General features: G+C 42.4%; 1 protein-coding gene across 6 annotated transcripts in view; it reads right to left on the bottom strand.

The window, feature by feature from the left end:
* The window catches only part of LOC124050385 (kelch-like protein 29), a 191,324-nt gene that overhangs the window by 82,226 nt on the left and 85,339 nt on the right, over positions 1-23,759 (bottom strand). For all 6 annotated transcript variants that reach the window (XM_046372859.1, XM_046372860.1, XM_046372856.1 and 3 more), the window contains 2 exons: positions 11,531-11,678; positions 8,150-8,710 (listed from right to left, as the gene is read on the bottom strand). In XM_046372859.1, the coding sequence (XP_046228815.1) occupies positions 8,150-8,710; positions 11,531-11,678 (709 nt within the window). The remainder of the gene's footprint in view (positions 1-8,149; positions 8,711-11,530; positions 11,679-23,759) is intronic.

Here is a 23,759-nt window from a genome sequence, read left to right as displayed (position 1 = left end):
TCTCAAGCACTGCAAAGAACTCATCAATAAGGCTCAATGTTGAGAATTTAACTGTCAATAAGACAAACAGTACAAATTCACTTTGACCAAACAAAACTGTGGTTCCCAGCTTTTGTTGTCTGATGTACATCAACAGTTCGGTTATATACACTATATAGACAAAAGTATTCATACACACCTCTTTATGGGGCTTATTTTTTGGGTTGGGCTGGGCCCTTTACTTCCAGTGAAAAAAAATGTTAATGCTTCAGAATGGACAATGCTATGCTTCCAACTTGGTAGCAAGGCCCTTCAAGGAAGGCCCTTTTCTATTCCAGCGTGACTGTGTCCCAGTGCACAAAGCAACGTCCATAGAGACAAGGTTGGATAAGTTTGGTGTGGAAGAACTTTTGTTCCAACATCAGAGTTTGACCACACAAATGCTCTTCTGCATGAAGGAAACAATCCAAAATCTTGTGGAAAGCCTTCCCAGAAGAGTGGAAGTTGTTACAGCTGCAAAGCTGTCTATGCATTTCAAATGTAATGTCATTAAAGTCCCTATTGGAGTAATGGTCAGGTGGCATAATACTTCTATCCATATAGTGTATGTTAAAGTATCCCTTCACCAGCACCACCAAATGTGACCGAATTGAACCATTTAGAGACTTTACTGTTAGCTAACTGATTCTTTCTGATTTATTTAAACTACACTATTTTTTCTTATTAATTCGTTGCACAATATAGGCTGAAAAACTGTCTCAGATTCTTCACAAAGGAACCTCAATAAAAAAATGTTATCAGAGAGAGAAACTGACCTTAAGTCACAACCTCTGCCTGCCCTGTACAGAGGTGGCATAGAAGCAAACAAACCGAAACACTCCGGTGGCTATTTAACAATGAACAAAAAATTTAATCACTGAAGTAGGAAGGTCTGAGAAAGAAACTATTATGTTCTTTCTTTCTTTATTTCTTTCCGTTCTTTCACTACATCTTTGACAGACAGGACCTTGAGCATATATACAGCAGTAGATAATTTAAATAAAGAGTCAAAGATTTCCCATAAAATTTTAAATGCTTACAATTCTCAACAAGCTTAGCTTAGCTGGCCCTGGACATAAAGTACAGACAGGTAAAACAACAAAAGATAAAGTTTCAGACGAAAACAGCCAGCAGAAACTTGTTTCCATCTGTCTGAGGCAAATGAGCAATCTGGGATGACTGGGCTGTTTTTTTCCTCCCAGATTCTTTCTCCTCTTATTTTTCTAATTTTAATTTTAGAGTCACAATGCTAACGAAGGCATTCCCGTGTTGAAAAAAAAGGCTATTAGAGAAATGGCTAACCACTCCAACATTAATAGTGTCGAGAAAGCAGGGAGGCGGAGAAAAGTACAGCTTAAATTCAGGTGGCAGGTACAATGAGCGAAGACCTTACAGAAAGGAAGGTAAGTGGAAGGAATGGAAATAGAGGAAAGGGGTAAAAAACAAGAGGAAAAAGTCGGTATGAGAAGCAGGTGGATGTTCTGAAGGAGGCAAGGGGGTCTGGAGAGGATGCTGAGAGACAACAGCATGGGAGGGATGACGCCCGGAGTGGAGTGGAGCCAAGTGAAAGAAATGGACAGACAATTGCAGTGAAGAGGACAGATGGGGAGGAAGGGAGGAGGAGAGTATAGGTTGAGGAAAGGATGGAGGAGGGAGGGAGGCGTGGATGCGGTGCCTCCTCTAGCGTGGCAGGGAGCCGGGCGGCTGCTCCTTGGCTGCACCGCATCTGTGATTATGCATGTAGGAGCTGGGCTGTCAGGCTCCAGGTCTTGCGACTGTGCCGCCACTGAGCTTTATCTTGAAATCCTGGTGATTAATGGAGCCGGAGCCGCGTTCCGCACGGAGGAGGTGGACGAAGAATGATCAATCTTAATGAGCTATCCGCCGTCCCTATATTAACTGTGGTGGGATATAATGTATGGGGCTCCTGGCGGGGCTCCTCTCCTTTAAAATACGATAACGAGGGAGAGAAAGAACGAGGGAGAGCAGCTTTCCTTCCTCTGCTTATGACACACTGCCGCTTCGCACCTCACGTTTCCTCTCCTCCACCCCCACACCCCCTTCCTTTTTCTTTTTGTTCTCTCCTGAGAGCTGGAGCTGTACTAGAAGCAGTTAGACATCTCAATAAAAACCATCCTCAGCAAAGTTAAAGAGACAATGTCAGGAAGCTGCTCGGCTACATCTGTACACAAGTGCAGCCATTCTTAAATTAGATGTTTGAGTCAATATCGTTCATACGTAGTTCCCATATGGACTCGTGTGCCAAGGTTACTCACAAGCATATCACCACGGAGCTGCACATATTCATTTAAGAGAATTACCTGCACATACTGCACAGTGATTGGAATAAATTTCATCTTCATTAATAATTTGCAACATTCCCAGCTTTTGTGAATTCCATCCTGGTTTCCACGAGGAGTACCTAGTACCTAATTAAGGACTACTATGAGAGAGATAGAATAAAAAAAAAAAAAACAAAACACAAAATCTATCCATTTCACATTCCAACTTAAGCCTGTTTTGGAATCATAATAACCGTAGTTTTGCTTTGGTTAATCCTGATGTGGATAGCTTTAAGATAATCGCCCAGCACAACACTGCAGAGACTTTAATTAATTTACCACTGCTTATTCCACAGACGCTGATCCAAGTCAGCATTTTGGAAATAGATTTTTTTTTTACAAAAGAACAACTCTTACATTAGATAGAGTATTCTGTCTTTCACTAAGAAAGACATACTTTGTATAAATTTACAGTGAAGATGTAGTGGAGATCTTCAAGTAAAAGAGAGGCAGAGGCAGAGAAAGAAAAGGGGAGGGTTTAATGAATGTGCTTGTTATGATTAATGGTCTCAGTGCGGCTATCACAAACTGACTGTGTTTTTAATAACTGGTTTGAACAGCCTGTCATTCCAGCAGTATATTCTTGTGTTTGAATCAAAATGAATATTTATGCCTCAGTGATAACACTGATAATAGTGTGTGTGCGTTTTATATCTACTTCATATCTACTTCAATCTATAGACAAATATCTCTGAAGTGAGAGATATGAAGTCTGCTCAGCATGTCCACAAATGAAACATCAGTATCAAATCAAGTAATACCCTAAACCAATAACAAGGTATAACTACTCAATAAAATGGCATGTCGATGTAAAAATAAGCTTTAATGAGAGAAGTGTCAAGAAAAAAGGCAGCTATCTTCCTTAAATAAACAGCCCCAGCACACACAGCCCGGCCTTGTAAACGGTCACTATCTCACTAATATGGTGGTGTATAATTTCCTCGCTTAGCAGTAATGTCAAAAAACCAACAGGACAGTAATGCTGCAGTACCAATATGCTCGGTCCAAAGGTAAACCAAAATGAATACATAATTAACATCTTATTGAAGCTGAACTTTGAATAAGGCAGATAAGGCAGAGGAGATGGTCACAGCGGAGGAAAGGTGAGGCGGCACTGGATGTGAGGCTGCGCCGGTCTCGCAGAAGTAAAACACTGATCTTAACTCGGCAAGGCATCTTAATTGCATTCACTACCAGCTCCAGAGCTGCTCGGTCCCCAGATGATGGCTGATGTGAGCTGACTGGAAGATGAACTTCCTGGGCAAAGAGGAGGCTGGGTGTTGCTGGATGTGTGAGACAGTGGAGAACCGCGTCTCCGTTTGGTGTGCATCTATGCATGTGATCATCTGTGCACATGCGTCTCTTCCATTGCGTGTGTGTTAGAAAGAGAAAGAGAGAGAGAGAGAGAGAGAGAGAGAGAGAGAGAGAGAGAGAGAGAGAGAGAGAGAGAGAGAATAGGACTGGCAAAGGCCAGTAAGGCGGAAGGAGGCGTTAAAATGATGTTTGACATGAGAAGAGAGGCGAGGAGCTGTGGCACATGCTCAGTACAACAGCAGGTGGCCCGATAGATCTGTCTGTGACCCTCAAACTTCAATCTTAACTGAAGCCTTCAATGCATACAGCAACTGAGCTTCATGTGCTGCTTATTTCTTAGGCATATAACTACAAAAACAGCATCACCTCGAGCGTCGCAGTGTGACTCACGACAGCAACGCCACTACCAACAGTCGTCTCAGTCCAATGTGAGCTGGGAAAACACTATCGAAAGCATCACTGGAGTGGCTGGCTTAGGTAATCAGTGGTAACCTTTAAAGAAGGCTCAGATATGCGGAAATAATAACTTCCTTTTAAAATTAATGTGTTTTTCACTCGTGCGCCACCTTTAAATGGTGCTCAATCATGTTTGCAGTAAGCGAGTCCGTCCCTGCTGAGCTCGGCACTTGCTTCTCCGGGCTGATATTCATCAAGACAGCCATCGATTTTAATTGCTTGGTCAATAGACACACACCGACTCTGCTCTCAGCATCTCCCTCTCTCAACGTTCACCCTCTCTCTGCATATCTCCCTTTTTCTCTCGCCTTTCCCTGTGTCCTGTTCTTTTGTTTGCTTTTGTTGTCCCATTTAACAATGTCAGTCATGGCATATTGGCCGCATTTCACCAAATGTGCTGACGGCTGTGATTGCTGTGGCCCGCTGGAGCTACAGATATGGGTAGATTACTTATGTGTACAAAAGCTTGGTCAAATTTCGTATTTATCTGCATTTGAGAGAACCCAAGAGAGGATGGTGGTGTGAGAGAAATGAACAATCAGCAAGAAGGTGTGTAGATTATTTGTACACTTTGACAGGCAGGTATTATGAAATGCCCTGCTGGGGATGGAGAAACCAGGCAGGCAGATCACAGCCTGGTGACTGGCATATCTCAGTAGGTGATGAGGTTAATGCTGCCTTCAAGCTGCTCGGTGTGAATCTTCATACACAAGCAAACAGGCACACAAACATATGGCATTTACACAGACGTATACAAACACACATACTATATAGACTGTAAACACAAATACAGACAAATACCTAGACAGACAGACACACACACACACACACACACACACACACACACACACACACACAGAGGAGCACACAGTTGTTGATGTGCCCACTGATGCAGAGCGAAGACAAATTGCTCCCTTTGAAGGCAAAGCCAAATCAAACACGGAGTGTGATTTCTGTCACTGTGGTGTTTGGCTTTAAGGCTGTGAGCCTGACATCTGACAAAACATCCATGCAGTCACACCCAAGAAGTTGTGCACGCGTGCAACACACACATTTGTACAGGCAGACAGACACACACACACACACACACACCGGCCTGTTGTGCCACTGGATTAAAGAGGAAGAGCTCTGTCAGCTCCTCGAAGATCCAGGCCTTTGCCATCAAAAAGCCACAAAACCTCCTCTACACATCAGTGCTTACTAGCATTGTGTCTCGAGGCTAAAGCTTTATTTTGAATGCAGCGACACAATCACTTAAGCACTGGCTTTAGTATTTCAACTGTTTGTTTAATAATCACTTCGGACAATCCTCTGATGTGAGATGCATCACCAGGACCTGGTAAATAATACAGTACGGTTTCTTATAACCGAAATGACCACAAGAGCAGTGAATGCTTGCTCCATAGTTTAAGCCAGTGATTGGGATACATTATTTTTTGGACTGTCCTAACGACAACTTATCATCTATTGAAGCAAAGCTATCCAGTTCGAGCAGCTCATGCATTCCTTTTGTTGGCTTTTAGAGTGATGGATGTCCATTTTGTGTGCATTTGAGCCAGTTGTGTATAAGTGTTTTTATTGTACTTTATCAATATACATTTCATGAGGACTAAATAAAGTCTATGAGTGTGTGTGTGAGCAGCAAAAGAACAAGAAATACAGCATCTCTGTTTGCCTCTATGACTTGTATATCTATTTATATATTTTTCTATATTTTTAGCTGCATATATTGTTGTACATTTTAGAACCTTTATTCTATTTAACTGCTCTTATCTACTGCTTCTTACTCTGTGCATCTGTTGGACCGCTCCAAACGACATCTCACTGTACTTGTATAGTGACAATGAACAACAATGAAATGAACAACATCTACTACTTCTACTACTTCATCTTCCAGCTTTATACCAGATATATGTATATAACCCACAATCTCTGCACTGGGATCAGATTTGCCAACCCTCTTGTCCCCACTTTAACCATTAGAGGGCTGCAGAAACACTGAACCGTAACCCGTAGCTGCTTTCTTTTCTCGTCACAAACTACTTCCATTTTGTCATTTGCCTAAGCAGAGAAAGAAATCTGTCAACAGCAGGCCCAAGACAATGCAAGTGAGTCAGAATGGCCACATCGCAGGAGCTCACCCTCCGTATTTCACCATTACGCCGCAATGGCAGTATAATAGGTACTCTTGCCACACTGATATGCAGTGTTAATTGATTTAAAACAGAATGCGTGAAACCTCTGGGGGCTTAGGATTTGTGACCTCTTGGACAGAGAGAGAGACAGCAGAGGGAAAGGAGGTACATGACAGAAAAGAGACAGGAAGTGACAGACACAGATAATCAGAAAGACAGTACAGCACAGACAGAGCAACAGTAGTGGGCAGAGAACTGAGGGGCAGGGCAGTCGGGGTGGCATTGTTGTGATTACAGCAGCAAAGTTAAGTGTTCCTGTCAGCGGAGAGGTCTGCCGCGCCACTCAGGAGGCTGCTGAAGAGGCGTCGCAACAACTAACCAGTGCTCTACATATTACCTGCTTCCACTGTCCTTGTGACATGAAACTAATACCATGTTTATTAATGTCTACTCAATGTCTAGCAAGGATTTCAAAAATGGTTGAGAAGACATGATACACTCAAGTGCCTCTACCTGCAGTTTGACCTTCATAGAGGCACTTACAGCATTTCTACTGCATATAATGTTGAAGAATTGACACAGAAATATTTTACCTTCTGCCTCTGTAATACAGCAAACATACCCAAGTACAAACTGTAGCCATACAACCTGAATACGTTAACTTCATCATAACATGAATCACAGTAACAGGTTTCCATCATTGAATTCTAATATTCTTACAGTAATTTTCCTTCGCTGTAAAATGGATCTGCATATGTACAGTAATTCCAGTTGAACTCTAGCTTGTTTGGCCTGTTATAAGAACGTTAATAAATTTTGACATGTACATGGTTAATGGGCCACGACAGTCTATTAAACACATAAGCTAAGAAGCTCTCATTCCATAGAGGCTGGACTAAGCTGACGAGCACATCTAATTGTCCATTTCCAATTCTACCTGCAGTCTCATTTCAATGTATCGCAGGCAGCCCTCAAAATAATTGCTTTTTTGCAATCTACAAGTTAATTTGCACACATCTTATTGATCAAAAATGAGTCAGGAAAAAGAAAACAATCTAAACCTAAATTAAAAGCTTCATTAAATGTGAAAATTGTTCGGGGAATTGCAAACATCTGTTTCTAGCGCCCTGCATCATAAACTCCAAGGTTAAACCAAACACCAATTTACGGCTTGCAGACTCAGGCATGAGGCGGAGCTGTGAAGCACCTTCACAAACAAATCAACAAGGCTTCAAACGCTTTTGGGAAAGATGTGAGGGCAGGGACTGAAAGCTCCCTTTCTGCTTGGTTGTGAGCCTCGCGACCAAGAGCAATGCAAAGATATACACGACACACTTTTAACCAACATCAAGGAGCAACACTAGAGATGCCGCTATTGTATATTAATTTGAGATCAGTACAACACAATTCCAAAGGATCATCTATACGCGATCACAGGATTTTATACGTAGCCGCCTCATTGCTGCGTTAGGTGCACCTCTGTTCTCTACGACCTTGCAGCAGTTTTGAAGTGAATTGGCTCTGGTCGCAAGTTGTATTTTAACAACCCCTTGCTTGAGTGTTTGCAGCCTTGTTTATGACTGTTGGCATCAAAAAGTGCTCCGGTATACAGACAGAGGGCAGAGGCCTATGTGTTTCATTTCAGCACAGCCCCGCATAAGGGGAGGTCACAAGGAATAGAGAGCTAAAAGTACATTGATTTAATACCCAACACCTCCCTGGCTTGCATCCACATCTGAACTTAGGTTTCCAGCTGAACAGATCTGCTTTGACTCAGCCTTTCAAAGTTAGTTGTGACAAGTTCCATGTCTGGAATAGAGTGATTCTAGAAAACTAAAACATCCGCTTGTTCAGGGTGAAACAGCTGAGGCTGTCTATGCTTACCTTTAGGATGTCCTGGGTCACTGAACTCGTACTTCCCCATCCCGACTGTCCGCAGCATTTGCAGCCCGTTAGGACCATCCTGATTGTCTGCAGCTGTGGGCTGGCCCTGTGCCGCCGCCGCTGCCGCCACTGCTGCTGCTGCAGCCACCGCTGCCGCCTGTCCATTGGTCAAAGGCAGAGTGGGGGGCTGGATGAGGCCTGGGTGAGAGGTTAAGTGGCCATTGCCCATCACGCTGTGAGGGTTTGGATGAACCACCTGGTTGGCTTGGGCAGTGAGAGCAGATGGTGCAACCGTGGGTTGAGCAGAGGGGTATGGAGGCTGGCTGGGCATGCTCAGTACCATAGAGGGAGGCTGCTGGGTTGACTGCGGCGTCAGCTGGAAGTGGGTGGTCATGAGAGGATGTTGAGGGGGCACTGGTGTCTGGATGGATGGTGTTACTCCTATGATAGGTGACTGCGCAGTCACGCTGTGGCTGTAGGATGGCGGCTGGGGAAGGGCGTAGGTGTGCGGCAGGAGGCTGGGCTGACTCACTGCTGCTACTGGTGCAACCCAGGTCGAAACTGTTGACAAATAGATAAACAGAAAAGAAAAAAAAAGAGAGATTACTTCATTGTCTTTCCAGATTTCACATCATAACAACGTGAAAAAGATGAGGTAAATATGTTTCTATACTGCAGGGTCTAATTTGTGGCATTTTGGGTAAGCTGAAGGCAAAGTCGAAAACACGGGCAGAGGGCTGATTTTAAGTCTGGCATCAGATGATCAAATAGAGACAGAAAACAGCACGAGAAGAGAGATTCTAGCTTGAATCTGTTCCTCTCCACACTAGTAGTGTCAGTGTGCTGCAATACCTCAGTCCAAGTTTGTTGTTGACTTGAGGCTGAATATCGTATAACAAATTGCACAGATCTGTGGCCAAGATCAACACTGTAATAAGAATATCAGGTTTATTTTGCTATAACATGAATAAATGCTTTTCTGTAAGTGAAAGCACACATGCTCAGTGCATGTGGTAGTCGACACTATTATCTGTGTCTGACACTCTGAGCCAATCATTTCTCTTCCCTGAGGCGTTAAATGCTGAGGCTGTACTGGGAAGATGCAGCCATATTGGGCCTGAATGCTGCCTCCCTCCTTTCCTCACTCGCTCCCACTCCCTCATCTCTAGCTCCTCCTGCCATGGTCCAAGCTCCAAAAATAGCCTGCCAGTCTGCCAAGGGGCCAAAGGCTAAATCACAGCATGCAAAAAGCTAAAGAAAAGAAAAAGGAAGCCCACATTATTCATGATACTAGCCCTGCTGATATAATAGTGTGGGCAGAGAGGGATAGAGCAGGAGAGCGACATAAAGAGAGACAGTGAGAGCAAAGAAAGACGATGAGAAAAGAAGACTCCAGAGGAGAGGCCAGTTTCCTTCATTATTCACGTGTCATTGAGCTAATCGACACCAAGACTGTATTTCATTTCCCTTCTTTTGTAGCTCATCACGATGAAAGGGTTCTAATCAGACACTAATATAATTCCACATCAAAATTTGAATACAGTGAAGACTTTGATAAAAATTTGATTTTAAATGTATATGTTGTAGTTGTTCTTGTCTTTTCTAATTTCTTTAATTGTTCGCAGAAAAATATATCATTAACTAGGGAAGTAATTTCATTATCATGACCCAACCCTGACCAAAATTCAGGCCTTGCCTGCAACATTGAATGAAGCTCTGAAATGAAGCATCTGCATTAATATTAAATGCACTGAATGGTTGTGAGTGTTGCCTTGTACCTCTGGATTAGCATGATTTTAAACAGTACTGCATTCCCTTTTTAATTTATTCCACAATCTACCACAAGTCCAAAGCATCGCATCAAAAAAGAACTATTTTCATACAAAGAAACTGAAGTTGAAACAAAACTTGTATTTTCAAAGACAAACTTTCTTTAATAGACACAACAGTGAAGTTTCTGTTGAAAGAACCCGTTGATTAATTCTGGCACAGTTGGCAGAGAACTTTCTGGCAACACAGTTCAGTGAAGTGTGGAGAGGAGCTGGCTTCACTGCAAACGCCAGTCACAGTTTGGAATAGCGCACACACGCAAATCAATATGCATCGTTTTCCTCCGATCTGAGTGTCATATGTGACAGTGTGCAAGGTCGGTGACATCTCACTCTCCTAACGCTTCCTCCAAGCTGTACTGTGGGTGTGGGAGCTGTGTTGGTGGTGGTGGTGGTGGTGGTGTGTGTGTGTGTGTGTGTGTGTGTGTGCATGCGTGCGTGGCAGAGAGCAAAGCCTTGTTCACTTACACACAGTAAGTGAACTGCCTCACAGCCAAATAAGCCACACCTTCAAGAGGCAAAAATAGAGCCCCGTAGTCTCCCATCACAACTCCATCCTTCCATGGTAAGACCACCGCCACCGGTTTTTGCTATGGAAACGTGCCTCTTCAGCAACTGATCAAACAATTCAATAATATATGAAGATATGCAAATGTTCATTAGGAGGCGAGTTGTAGAGGAAGGAGCAGGTGCTGAACCATGTTTGGAGCATGCTGCTTAGCTACCACAGAGAAGCAGCTGTCTACAATCTGATTTTGTTGATCTGGAATTGTCACTGGATCAAGCTCTGTGCCAGTATTATTCTTCAATGACACACATTTGAGATGAGCAGTAGGCACAGGCCATCAAAGCAATGTAAAAAATGAACTGCTCTAGGGAAGAGCAATTCTGGGTGAGTTCATTATTAGAGTGAAAATCCTTACATTGGCTTCACTCATTAACGGCTTGGGTGTGCACTGCAATGCCACTATTGCTATGTTTTAAAGGGGCATGAATAGAATAAGGTCGACATCTAAATTAGACCTGGTGAAGATCATTTGGAGGACTTTCAGACTTTCACTACATAGGTATAATTTAGTCTAAATCAGCTTCAGTTAGTGACACAATAACATTAACAAGGACAATAAAATGAGAGCGGTGTGAAGGTGGTGGAGGACTGGAAGGCTTAGGAAGCTGTGGATTCAGACTTTTATATCCCTGTTTTTCGAAGTCTTGATATCACACTGACATATCTATAATAATATGCACAATTAAGCTGGTTTATGTAAAGATGGTTTTTGTGGGTGTTAATTATGCATGACTGTATGTAAAGCAAGCATGTTGTGGAGGAAAGCATGTATTTTATGTAGGGCAAGGCAACTAAGATGCCTCGTTAGCACTGGATGTCAGTGGAGCGGGTCAGGGCTGACCGAGGTAGAGCACATTACGAGTGTGTGCTACACGCATACATCTCCTGCATAAAGGAGTACTGCAAAGCTTACATCACTGTAAACACTTTCTTCAAAATACGTATAAATGTGTGTATGTAAATGTTGTGGGTGTGATTGGTTACCGGCGGGCTCGCTGTCTCGATGTTGCTTAGCAGGGGGCTCATCTGTGTCCCAGGGTGTGAGCTGGTTGATGGGTGTCTGCCCCCACCTCACCCCTGGTGCCAGCAGCAATCCTGGTGCCTGGCTGTCTCCAGGAGACAGACCGGAGACCTGTAGCACAGCAGCGAAAAACAACATCACTGATTAGAAAAAAGAGAAAAAACTTAAACTCAAAAAAAATGCATGAGAATTACAATCAAACCACTCCAAACTCTGTGTTCTTTAGACCCAATACAGTGCAGCCTATTTGTAAACTTAATCAACAACTAGGGTTTAAATACAATATTTTATTTTATAGCTTCAATGAAAAATGCAACAAACCACAGCCATCAAACTGTTTTTTTAGGGTCTTGAAGTGAGCACGGCATACAATTAGCAGTGAGTGAGTGCTGATTACAGCCTATATAATGATGGGAACAAGGGAAATAAAATCCTATTCATGGTCTCAAGAGGCTCCATAGAAAGACCAATACTTTTCTTTTTATATAGTAATAACAATTAACTTTCTGGTGTGGGCTACATTCAAATTCAGATCCCCCTGAGACTGCGTATATCTTAATTTTGCGATGAATTAAACATTGTGTTCAGTCAAGTGAGATAATAGAATTCTGAACACAAGAACAACAAATAGAGTAAACAGAAAGAAATCCTTTTGCAGGAAGGAAAGAAAAGTGCAATTTCAAAAACAAAAATGAAAAGCTAGATGACAATGTGTGTATGTGTGGGCGTTAAATCCAATACAACTTCACCAAACCAAACTAAGAATTCTAAGCCTTTCTTTGCACTCTCATCTCTAATATTTTGGTCTGGTATAGGAGTAAGAAATGTTATCAGGCAAGCCCAGGCTGATGAAAACACAGGGTCAATCACCACTGGACCTCTGAGCAATATTCGCCTCTCCCTATCTGCCGTTGGGACGCTCGGTTTGACAACCAGGTAGGGAGAGGGCAGAGCCAAGCCTGATTCCCCTGTTCGCCCCAGCCAGCCTCCTGAGTTAATAGAAAAGACCTGGTCACCAGGCCCCTCCTGCGTCCTTCCTCACTGATCCCCTCCATCCCTCAATTCCATTATCCTCCCTGACCTGGCGTCCACTTCATCAAGCACGCCATCATGCATTCCAACAGCTGTGTCGACAAAGCCTGGCAAAGCCTGAGCGCGGGGTTTACCGCACAGCGACAAAACTGCAATCCAAACAATTTGTGTAGCTTTACATATTGGCTCGATACCATTCCAGGACAATTCACAATTCTCTCTGATTTAAAATGATTATATCACAGCCTTACAGGGCCTTTAACACTTAAAGACATTACATGGTATTAATGCAGCACAAACTCTGCTCTTTAGTAAACACACCCGCATCAGCAGACAAGTTCAATGAGTGTCCCTAATGTGATGAATCCATACTGAAACTTATCTGACATTTTGTAAGTTCTGGGGGCAAAAAGAAAGAAAGCAGCAAAGGGAAACATCTCAAGGCAACGCAGGAAAACAGAGTGATGGAGTGAGAGAATGAAGCTGGGTTTAGGGGAGAGATGGGCTGTCAGGTCTTTTTGTCCAGCTCAACCTGTCGACTTCAGACAAGAGAAAACTGAAATGGTTTACTCAGAGAATGCCCTAAGCGCTCAATTTCATCTGAGTGCCCTGGAGACTCAGGGAGGGAAAATTCGGACCATTTTCAAGGTGAGGAGTTGCTTTCTATAGCCCACTGTTTGTTCTAATGAGCATTTTTCCTTCTCCGCTCTGTGTGCTTTACTGTATTCCTCTCCAGCCATGCTTTACCTTCCCCTCCATACAGGCAACTCCTCATTAACTCGCAGCATTGACTTTCTTTCTCTCTTTTAAACCTGCACCTGCCTCATGATATTATCTCATTAATACACCCACCCATTTACACAAAACAGGGGAAAAAAAAAAAAAACAGGAAAAATCTCTTCTGCTGAAAGGTAATCCATCTGTCACAGTTTTAGTGCACCAGGAAAAAAGAAAAAAAAGGTTCTTAGTCAGCGCCATCACATTGACAGCATATCAGCCAGGCTCAGGAACAATCCTGACTTGAAAATGATCAAGGTTAGATAGGAAATATACACTGGAAACACAAGCATGTGTGCACACATACAGACAGCAAGTGTAAAAAACATGCACGCGCACACTAATACACACAGAAGCCAGGAGATATCAGACAGGATGTTTATTAAGATGGCAGACTTGCTGCAGGTAGGCAGGAAGGTACTGCAGGTTCTGGGACAGCGCCTGCCATTTTCTCTCAGTTTTATTTGCTCTCCCTACTTCCAGTCCCCTCCTCCCCGGCCGCCCATTATCACCGGGCAGCAGATGGTTTCCTCTGACTCGACAAAAAACCATGCTGGAGAAGACGAGGGAAGCCAGATAAATAATTTTTAAATTGTGCCAAGCCATTCTGTGTTTGTTGTCAAGCTGGCTGGGGAAAAGGTTATTTTGTACCGTAAGCAACATCCGTGCATATGGACCACATGCTGGAAGTGTGGAATGTGAAGACACATACACACACACAAAGGTGGAGTCACGTTTGAGAAGCACATACATTCCTGTACACATCCATCTGCTTTTATAAAAGTATCTACACAGCTGAGCTTTGAGTCTCAAGGCTGCAAAATAATGTACAAAAAAAACTACTGTGTATACAGGGTCTTATTTTCATTATCCATCTGTGAAGAAATTTGTCCACAGAAAAATTTGTTCATTGTGTGACTTAAAGGTTGAGATAAGTAACACTGATATCAAGGTTTGAAATGAGAATGCCGGTGTCCGAGCTGTTCGAGGGTATTAAAGCAGCATTGTTTGTGTTTTTCTCAGAATTTCCTATGAAAGAGTGTACAAGTGATATATTTAACAGAAAATTGTGGGAATTTTGTTCAAAAATGTGCTGTTATTCATAAGTCCAGCAGTACATTTTTCATCCGAGTTGCTCAATCTGCACAATCACACACACACACACACCCGGCAATGTTAGAGGGCTCTGTCCTCCTCCTCAAACCTCTGAATATTGCAGACATGTCAGATTCAGTGTATTGAAGAGAGGAAGATAAAATCAAGATGCATTAGGCCTAAATAGACTTGTCCTCCTCTGTCTCGGCAGCAAGACAGCAGTCTTATTCTGTCTGGTGTATCAGCTATTTTCTCGGACATGGCAAACACTGACGTCTGTCATTATGTGTGTTCTACTCTCTAACAATGGTAGGCAGCATTAATGTGCCTACCAGAACCTGATGCCACAGGCCACCATCTGCTCTGGGCACATATAGCAAGAGCCTCGTGGTGATCCAGGGCTCTGGGATTTGATTGCTTTGAGTCATCCTCAACATCCACATCCAAATAAACACAAAGCATTTGCTCACGGCTTTGTGTTTGCCTTCGCATTTTGTTCAAGCCAGTCCTCGTCTGTGTGAGGTATTGCACCAGCTCAGTGCCATAATAACAAAGGGTATGACGCCAGGCTTCCACCGAAAACTACCAATGTGGACATTCTGCGTAAGCACCAGCTCTCAGTATGTGTTGTGCTTGTGGTATGGACCAATATACCTACATCTGAACATATACTGCTCACATCCACTCAAGAGCTGGCTTTAGTTTCCCCAGAGAAATTACTTCATTGCTTGACATGGGGAGAATTGGCAAGAGAGAAAGAGTGAGAGAAAGAGAGAGATGAGTATGTCTATAACACCCAGGTCCCACTGGGGTAAACAACATTACAGCACACACTGATCAAATCATCTAACTGCTATGAGATTTAATAACAGGTCTGGATGAGAAAAGAGGTGTATTGTAGTGAGAACGGAGCTGGTTTTAAAGAAAAAAAAAAGGGAACATTATCAAAAGGGTTGAGGGAGGGTTTGGGCCTTAAATGGAGAAAGATTGTCTCACACACACACACACGCACACACACACACACACACAAGGAACAGGTCAGTAACAATATCCAGTGAAAAGCTAATCTCATGAAATGTCATTAGCACAAACTGCCAGACACAATGAGATAGCAGGGTGCAGGCCAGTCCAACACCGGTTGATTATGTTCTACCTTTTAAGGTTCCTCTGGTTGCAAAGCTCTTTACACGCAAGAGGAAAATAACTGACCGCAGAAGAGGAGGAGGTTCACTATCACTTAGCCAAAGTGGTAATCAGGACTGTTAATGTGGCAACTGTTATCCTGATAGGTTTATCAGATAATATATTCCAAAACAGATAGACCAGTAATGCTCCTGCATTTCTGGTTTGTCCAATGTTGGGTTGCCTTTATGGTTCCATTTGAATGCAATCGAGAAAATACACCGCCACAATCAGCTGGCTATCTCTGGGGAGATGCATGTACACAAATTTATTTCTAATCAAATTTCAATAGTAGCAGTCACTGCTGTGCCTTGCTATATTGAGTCCACCAGTAAAATAATGTCATATTGTAATTCCACACCATGAACAAATCATAAAAAAACAGTGTGTGCGAGCAAGGAAATGAAATCCAACTCCGACAGAATGGCTTTTTCTTCCCTTTGGCCAAGCATGGACAGATACAGCGAATTTGGCTGAAATGTGGAGGGTGATGGAAATAATGGCTTTCCTCAGAGAAAAGAAGCAGACAGAATGGCAGCGAAGGAAGGAGTAAAAGATTGAGAGGCAGAGTAAGACAAACCCATCCATCACATAGCCTTGTATCATTGCATTTGACAGATCATTTTCAGTTTTTCTAAAATGGAGAGGGAAAAAAAAAAAATCCTTTCTTCTTCTCTTGCTCTGTCCAAAAGCTCCAACCAAGTGTGGTCCAAAACTGACCGGGAGCGCTAAGGAGTGTACAAAAGAGTGTACAAAAACTAATTTTCTTTCTAACATTATTCACTTACTGTATAGAGGTATCTCTTTTCCATGACAACGCGGTGACACCTAAATACGCAGTGGATTTGTTCTGGACTTTCGTCATAATGGTGCTGAATGCTGGAGCCGAACCACAGGGCGGCTGTGTCCAATCTATTCGACTGAAACATAGCGGAGCATCTCACGGGTAAACAAAGAGACTACCGCGCCATTTTTGGCAGCCATCTTAAAATGTAGTGGTGCTCCAACATGCCCAACAGTGTGGTGTCAGAGATGGAGAGGGTGTGTGTTCAGTATGATGGCTGCCTACTGAAGAGACAGAGGGGAATCGAGGTAATGTTTCTTCTTACTCCAAATGATCCATTCTATTATAAATTTGAGCTTATACGAGATTTTAATGCTGAACCTCTTCAGCATGTGTGATGTTTAAAGACTTGGGGGAGCTCATATCTTAACTGACACTTCTTAACAGTCAGAGAAATTACTATAGATAAAAATCTGCACCAAAGCTCTTATCACATCCCTCTCTGCTGGTAATCCATTTTAAAACACACTCCTGTCCTTGGATGTGATTGCAAAATTATTTTGCACCAAAACTTGCATTACATAATCAGTGTATGAACTTGTGTTTTCTCACTATTACAGTCTATAAAGAGAAGGAATATAGATCTCAAAATTACTGCTAATGTTTGTTTAAAAGCCAAAACATTTTGGCTCGAAATCTAAAACTGATTCAGCTTATTCTGTTTTTCACGAGTCCCGTGACAAATGCTTTCCAACACCCTTTTGTTAAAGAAATACTTGTTATATCTATAGTCACCATCTGCATCGAGGCAATATCACTTTATACATGAAAAATGTCAGCCATTGCTGGTGGATGACTGTTCATGACTGGCAGGTTGTGCACTGAAAATTGAATATCCAAACAAAGCTGATCCTTCCAGGTGCCAACACTTAACTCTGACCCCCGGCAGCACGACAGACAAACATAATGAAAACACACAACACGAGCGCCTGATGGGTATATATGCTGCTGACACACCACAGAAAGGGCTATGGATACAGACCCTGTAATTTCAAGCCCAAGGCTAAACGACTGAAGGGGAACGGACTTCACTTCCACTGAAATTCCAGCTAAGACACTCCGACAGCTCGGCAAGCTTCTGGCTCGACGCACACGTTCCAGAAAAGAGTAGCGTGATCGCAGGGGCGAGGCCGACAAGCTTCAGTGGAAAAGCAGGGCTGGAAGCCCCGCCTAATATCCCATGAGTGTTCTGAGGTTGCAGCACTTGCCCTCCAAACCAAGCCTCAGACCCTCTTTTTCATATGTTTTCTTTTGTGTGTAACCAGCTGTGGTTCAACAGTGAACATGTTTTATCTGTGGGACCAAGCAGTGGCACTAAGGTTTTATAGAGAAGGTGACTAGTGCTTGGACATGTGAGCTGTGGAGACTTCCTTATGTCATCGTTACACATCCCAGAGGAGTGTGTCGGGAGCCATGTTGCCCTCCGTTGGCACTGGCTGGGACAGTGAGAGACGTGGGTCTCCAGTAGGCCATGACCCTGCCTGATATGTGGTGAGTGTTTGGGGAACAAAATATCCAGTGTCTGTCACAGCAGCACTCTTGGAGACCCAGAGAGGTCTGAAAAGCGCTTCTCTGTTGAAACTGAGGAAAAATGGCAAAATGTGTGGTCCTGTGTGTGTCTGTGTGTGTGTGTGTGTGTGAGAGAGAGAGAGAGAGAGAGAGAGAGAGAGAAAGCATGTGTGGCTGTAATAACTGAGTGTTAACCGGGCAAACAGCCATTTAGTGCTAAAGAATAAATTGAATTTATATTGATATTGCAATATGAAGAGAAACATTGTCTACATTGCCAAAACTGCAGTGTGGGGAGATTTTAAATGTATTTTACAATACATGCAATCTGCAAGCCAAATACAGGCAGTTTTTGGCACATCCGCTATAAACCAGTTGACCAGATGGAAAGACTGGAAATAAGGGAGTCATGTAGGGAATTTTTTTCCACAGATCCACACTTATACAGCTGTTCTAGTTCCAAACTGACAAACTGTCGGAATAAAACAATTTCATTAGCATCGTCTTCGTACACACTTCCATGCATATGAATGTGATACACTCATTTACCTCAAATATAAATGAAGAAGACGTCAGTACAGTACAGCTTCACATTTTGTCCTCTCCTGTATTCTCAGAAAGGGCCTCTGGTGGGAGAATACATACACTATATATACTACTACACACACTATATGCACTACATTTTATAAGTACTGGGGCATCTGTCCATTACACCAACAGGGATTTTAATGACATTCCATTCTAAATGCACAGACAGCTTTGCAGCAGGTTCCACTTTACTGAGAAGGATATCCACAAGATTTTGGATTGTTTCAGCAGGGAGTTTTGCCCATTCATGCAGCAGAGCATTTGTGAGGTCAGGCACCGATATTGGACCAAAAGGCCTGGTTCACAATCTCTGTTCCAGTTCATCCCAAAGGTGCTGAATGGGGTTGCGGTCAAGGCTCTGTGTAGGCCAGTCAAGTTCTTCCACACCAAACCCATCCAACCATGTCTTTATGGTCATGCTGGAATAGAAGAGGGTCTTCTCCAATCTGCTGAACTTTTGAACAGCTGAATTTAAACACAGTCATCATTTTACACTCTAGATAACCTATTGAAATTAAGAGTGTCAGGACTGTCATTAATGTCTACTCATGGCAAATTTGTTGTGTGTCAATTTGTCTTCATTTTGCTGATCTACTTCATGTTAGTACCGTTACTAATACAGCCCTCTGTCTGTGGATGATTATGACACTACTCAATGCCAATGCTAACGTTACCAATAGATTAATGCAAGCAGCAGCCAAAAGTTTGCAGTGGGGTCCAGCCGTTAAGTGAAGTGGCTTTCACTATATTCACCCCAGTTGGATCTCACATCGGCAGATCACTTTGTGTCAGTGCTGTGTTGACCCCTGGGCTCCTAAAGATTTTGGCACTTGCTAAAACTACATTGTTGGTGCACCAAAAATTCTTCTGTGTGGGAAAAACCCTTGATTCTGTTTTCTTGACCATAGCCCTGGAAGGACAGATGTTTCAGCTGAGAGACTTTACACAGTGTAAATTTGTAGTAAAGTTCATGTGTAGTGTATAAGTAACTACATGTTGACAGATCATCTTTAAGGACTATCTTTATAGGAATCCTGCTTGACTTAATTAGAGACTAACAATAAAGGGGAAAAAAAGATCTAGTAATAAGATCTTTGGTCAAGAGCTGGACTCTTGCAGCACTGAAGCATGTCTCCCGTGCTAAACAAATAATTTATAATTAATTCTCATTCTATGATGCATGCAAACACAGACAGATTACAAAACTAAAAGGCAGTTAGATGAATGTTGCTATCTGATGGATCCTCCTATTGACTTTTGCTGGGCACTGACAGATCTGGCAAACAAAGAAGCAGTCTTTAGTCAATAGGGACCACAAGAACAGAACATTTAGGATTCTGGCCAATACTCCCATGCTGGTCTGACAAAATGCCCCAAATATGAGCTCTGAAATAGCTTATTTCAAACCAGATGGTATTCAAGTAAGCAAGGCTGTATATTGTTTAACTTCCCATCCACAGGATTTCAGCACCAAAAATGCACATACTGAAGCATTTTACAGTGTTACATCATCTCAGCACCTGGAGGGCAAAAACTCTAATCAGACTACAAGTGTGAGTAATTAAAGTGAAAATACAAGCGCAGCCAATGGCCAGTATTTGCTGCAAATGTGCCTAATTAATGAAGCAGTGCGGCAATGTTATGAGAGCACAATGAGCAAATGTATCAGCTCCACTCAGATGAACTCTGGACATTGAAATGAATATGCCAGTTGGCTACAGAGTACCTATCACCTTTCATTGGGGCTTCCAAAAATAGCAGTATTAAGTGAGGTACCACAGAATCTGCATTACAGCAGTCAAATCAAAACCCCTCACAGCTCCACTAAGGTTTATAATTACTGTACCAGTGTGCCTAAAAGTCTGTAACTATCTGTTATTATCTGTAACAGATAGTAACAGATAATAACAGATAGTCTGTTACTATTTGTTATTTTCGCACCCTTTTTATTCACTGCTAAGCATTTCCTGGTAAAAGGAATGTGCTATAACACTCAACATTGCAGAGTCATAAAGCAAAAAATACATTCACATTCTAAATGCACACCTATTTCATGTAAGTGACATGACTTGAGAAGGGATATGGACTTCTGCCTGAGACTTTATCAGCTAAAAAGACAAGTCAACATGAAGCACTGCACAGGCAGCCACATGTATAACCTGTGGCAGCCTCTGAGGTTTCAGCCTTGGAGCTCCAGCATTGCTCCCCCAGGGTTTGAGAGGAGACTGAAAGGCTGGCTTATCCCACAAGATGAAGTGGTCAGTGGAGCTCTGTGCTCCTGCAAGCACAGGAGGGAGTCCACACAGCGCACTGCTTGGGGTAAGATATACACTGGAGAGACATGCTGGGATCATTAAAGACCCTGGGCTCCTAAAGAAACTGAGGAATAGCCATGAACTACACTGCGGCAGGTGGATAAACAGACCTTGGCGTGAATTATGGGAGGATTTTAAGCGAAAGGCTTTTTTGTCTGTTCAGAGCCGCATTTCAGCTGCTTTTGAATGAGCTTCTCTTGATTTGGTCTAATGTTGTTAGTTTTTCAAATGCTAATGCTATTCTATACAGATAGCAGAAGTAATTTCAAGGTCCATATCCTGTGTCGAAAGTTACAATTGACAAGTAAAATTGGGATCTCTTTGAAGACTGCCTGATATCTCCATGCTTGTTTTGTTTCACAACAGCACACATTTTTGTAGTATAAAAATTTAACTAAAAAACCCCAAAAAATCAAACTGTATAAAAATAAAACTACATGTCTTTCATTTAAAAAGTGATGGGTTCTGGACTATTATCACTATTGTAAGTACAAAATAAATCAATTTATGGAAGACACAAAACACTACTTCCTCTGTGTGCCAATTCAGTGTTTCTAAATGTTTCTTCTTTTCATAAATACTGGAAAAGCTCTGTTCAGTCTGTAAGAACATCAAGAGATAAAATCGATGCAGTGGGCCTGTCAAAGCTGCAGTTCACATGCATTCTCCATTTCCTTTGCTTTCTTTTTTGAAAGTGTCCAGCCTCTTCTATAGACTCATATACTGAAGTTATACTGCAGACTAACAATAGTATTTTAGAGAATCAAAAAAACAGGAAATGTGTCAAGAAGAAATTTTTCTAGCTAGTTGGCATCTTCTACATCTTACCTTAAAACTAGTGAGAATAACAGCTCAGTATCTGTTTTATCAGCACCAGCGCCAATGAAATGTGCAGAGCTTCCCTTTGTAGACGGTACAGGCAAACATCAAATTTGTGAAAACTAGGACTTCAAAAACAAACAAAGTGCCTTTTTTAGGTCAGTGTTTATTTCCTTTGCATTTATTAAATGATTTCATTTTGTTTTTCGGCTTACTTGTTTATTATGCGTAAATGTGAGAGATCGAGTTTTTCTGCTTCGTGGACACAGACAGACAACATTAATATTCATGAGTTTGATGATTAATCACTTACACGGATGAGTCATGTTACCAAAAACTGTTCCTGCAGCCAAATATAAAATTAGAATACAAATGAGCACTGAAGTGGGTCTTTGCACCTGAGGCACCTTCTTTCTCTCTGTCGTCTTATGTAAGATGACGCACCACACACCCACTGATCAATAAAATGCAAAAACAGAAACCTTTAGTAGTTTAAATGTTCCTCGTATACCACCATTCTGGTGATCTGCATATCCTCTGGGCTATGGTTATGTATAAAAAAATAAGAAAAACATGCAATGTGACATGAAACTGCACAAACTGCAAAATCTGCAAACCAGAGTTGTTTTTCAGCAGCTGACACAGTTGTTTTTTAAATAAAGTTTATCTAAAGGTTCCTTCTTCTTGACCACAGTTGTGCACAGTCCCTTTACTGTGTCTGAATCAGGTAATGATGCCACACGAGGCGGGCTTTAAAGACACCTCTGCTGTCAGCGGCAGCACCTGTGCTGGACGCAGATTCCCATTTCCCCTCACACAAACCTGCACAACTGGTTCCCTGTGCACTTGTTGACAGGAGCTTGTAATCTGAAATAGTCTGCAGGGTTGAGCTGTTAAGTCCCTTGTAGGAATGGGACATAGTTATGGTGGGAAGGGGAGGATGAAGAGGAATGAGAGGGTACACCTCCTCTTCCAAAGCTTATTGAGCTGCCAGGTTTCAGTCCCTATCAGAAAGCATTGATTTCCTGTCACATATTCAACTGTATTTGCTTTGACATCCCCCTTTGACAACAGCGCTTTGCATAATGGGCCTGCTTTGGTGGTTATGACCACATCAGGAAGAGTATCCACATATCGATCTGTGTTGACGCCAAGCATAGTCCTTTATTTAAATTGATCCCTGGCAGAGTAGCCAAGCGTCAGCTTCACACTATGATCTTTAATGAAAACTATCAGACTACAGATTGAGCGAGACACGGTGGAGTCATCACAAGAAGCGACGTGAGGTAACAGCTAATAGTGCTAATATGTCTGGGTGTTCCAGATTTAACATTTCCCTTTCGCACTGTATTAGCTGAGAACTTTTAAGAGCCGACTTGAAATTATATTTTAACATTAGCATTTCGGTGACCTTTCCAGCACTGAATTCAGTTGTCAAAAACTATACTGCTGGAAAGCAATAAACCAACAGGAGCGGATACACTTAAAACAACTGATGAAATGGATGTGGGAAACTTTTGTGGGGGAACAACATTTTAGTCACACGCAGTTGCATGACAATATATACACAACACAAACATCTATTTGAATACAATAAACTATAATAAATGATGCTTTAAAATGCCCCAGAAATTGTAACTGCTTAACAGAGGAGCTGTTGCATTGTATTGATATTAATCTTAAGCAATGAGAAAAGACAATAAATAGGCTGTGTTTTCCATGGAGACCAGGCCTCATAATGGAGATATACAATGTGCATGCAGAGGACATTGCTTGTGAGAACAGTCACAATCTCTTGGCCATGCCCAGACATTAGTGAGAGTCATTAGGCTCATTTAAATGAGGTCGTTAAGCCGATGAAATGAGGCCGTATATTTGAGTGCAGAAACAAAAGAAAGAGCCACCCATTTCTCATTTGTACGCAATCTCTTCTAAGTCAAGTACGCCATAATTCTGGCTTGAGGGAGGGGCCTGGGTGAGGCATTTCAGGAGGCCAGAAGTCACCAGCTCCAGATAGTTCACAGCATCTTC

The sequence above is a fragment of the Scatophagus argus genome, chromosome 19 (assembly GCF_020382885.2).
Source record: "Scatophagus argus isolate fScaArg1 chromosome 19, fScaArg1.pri, whole genome shotgun sequence".
Classification (NCBI taxonomy): Eukaryota; Metazoa; Chordata; class Actinopteri; family Scatophagidae; genus Scatophagus; species Scatophagus argus.
This window is presented reverse-complemented; position numbering and strand designations above follow the sequence as displayed.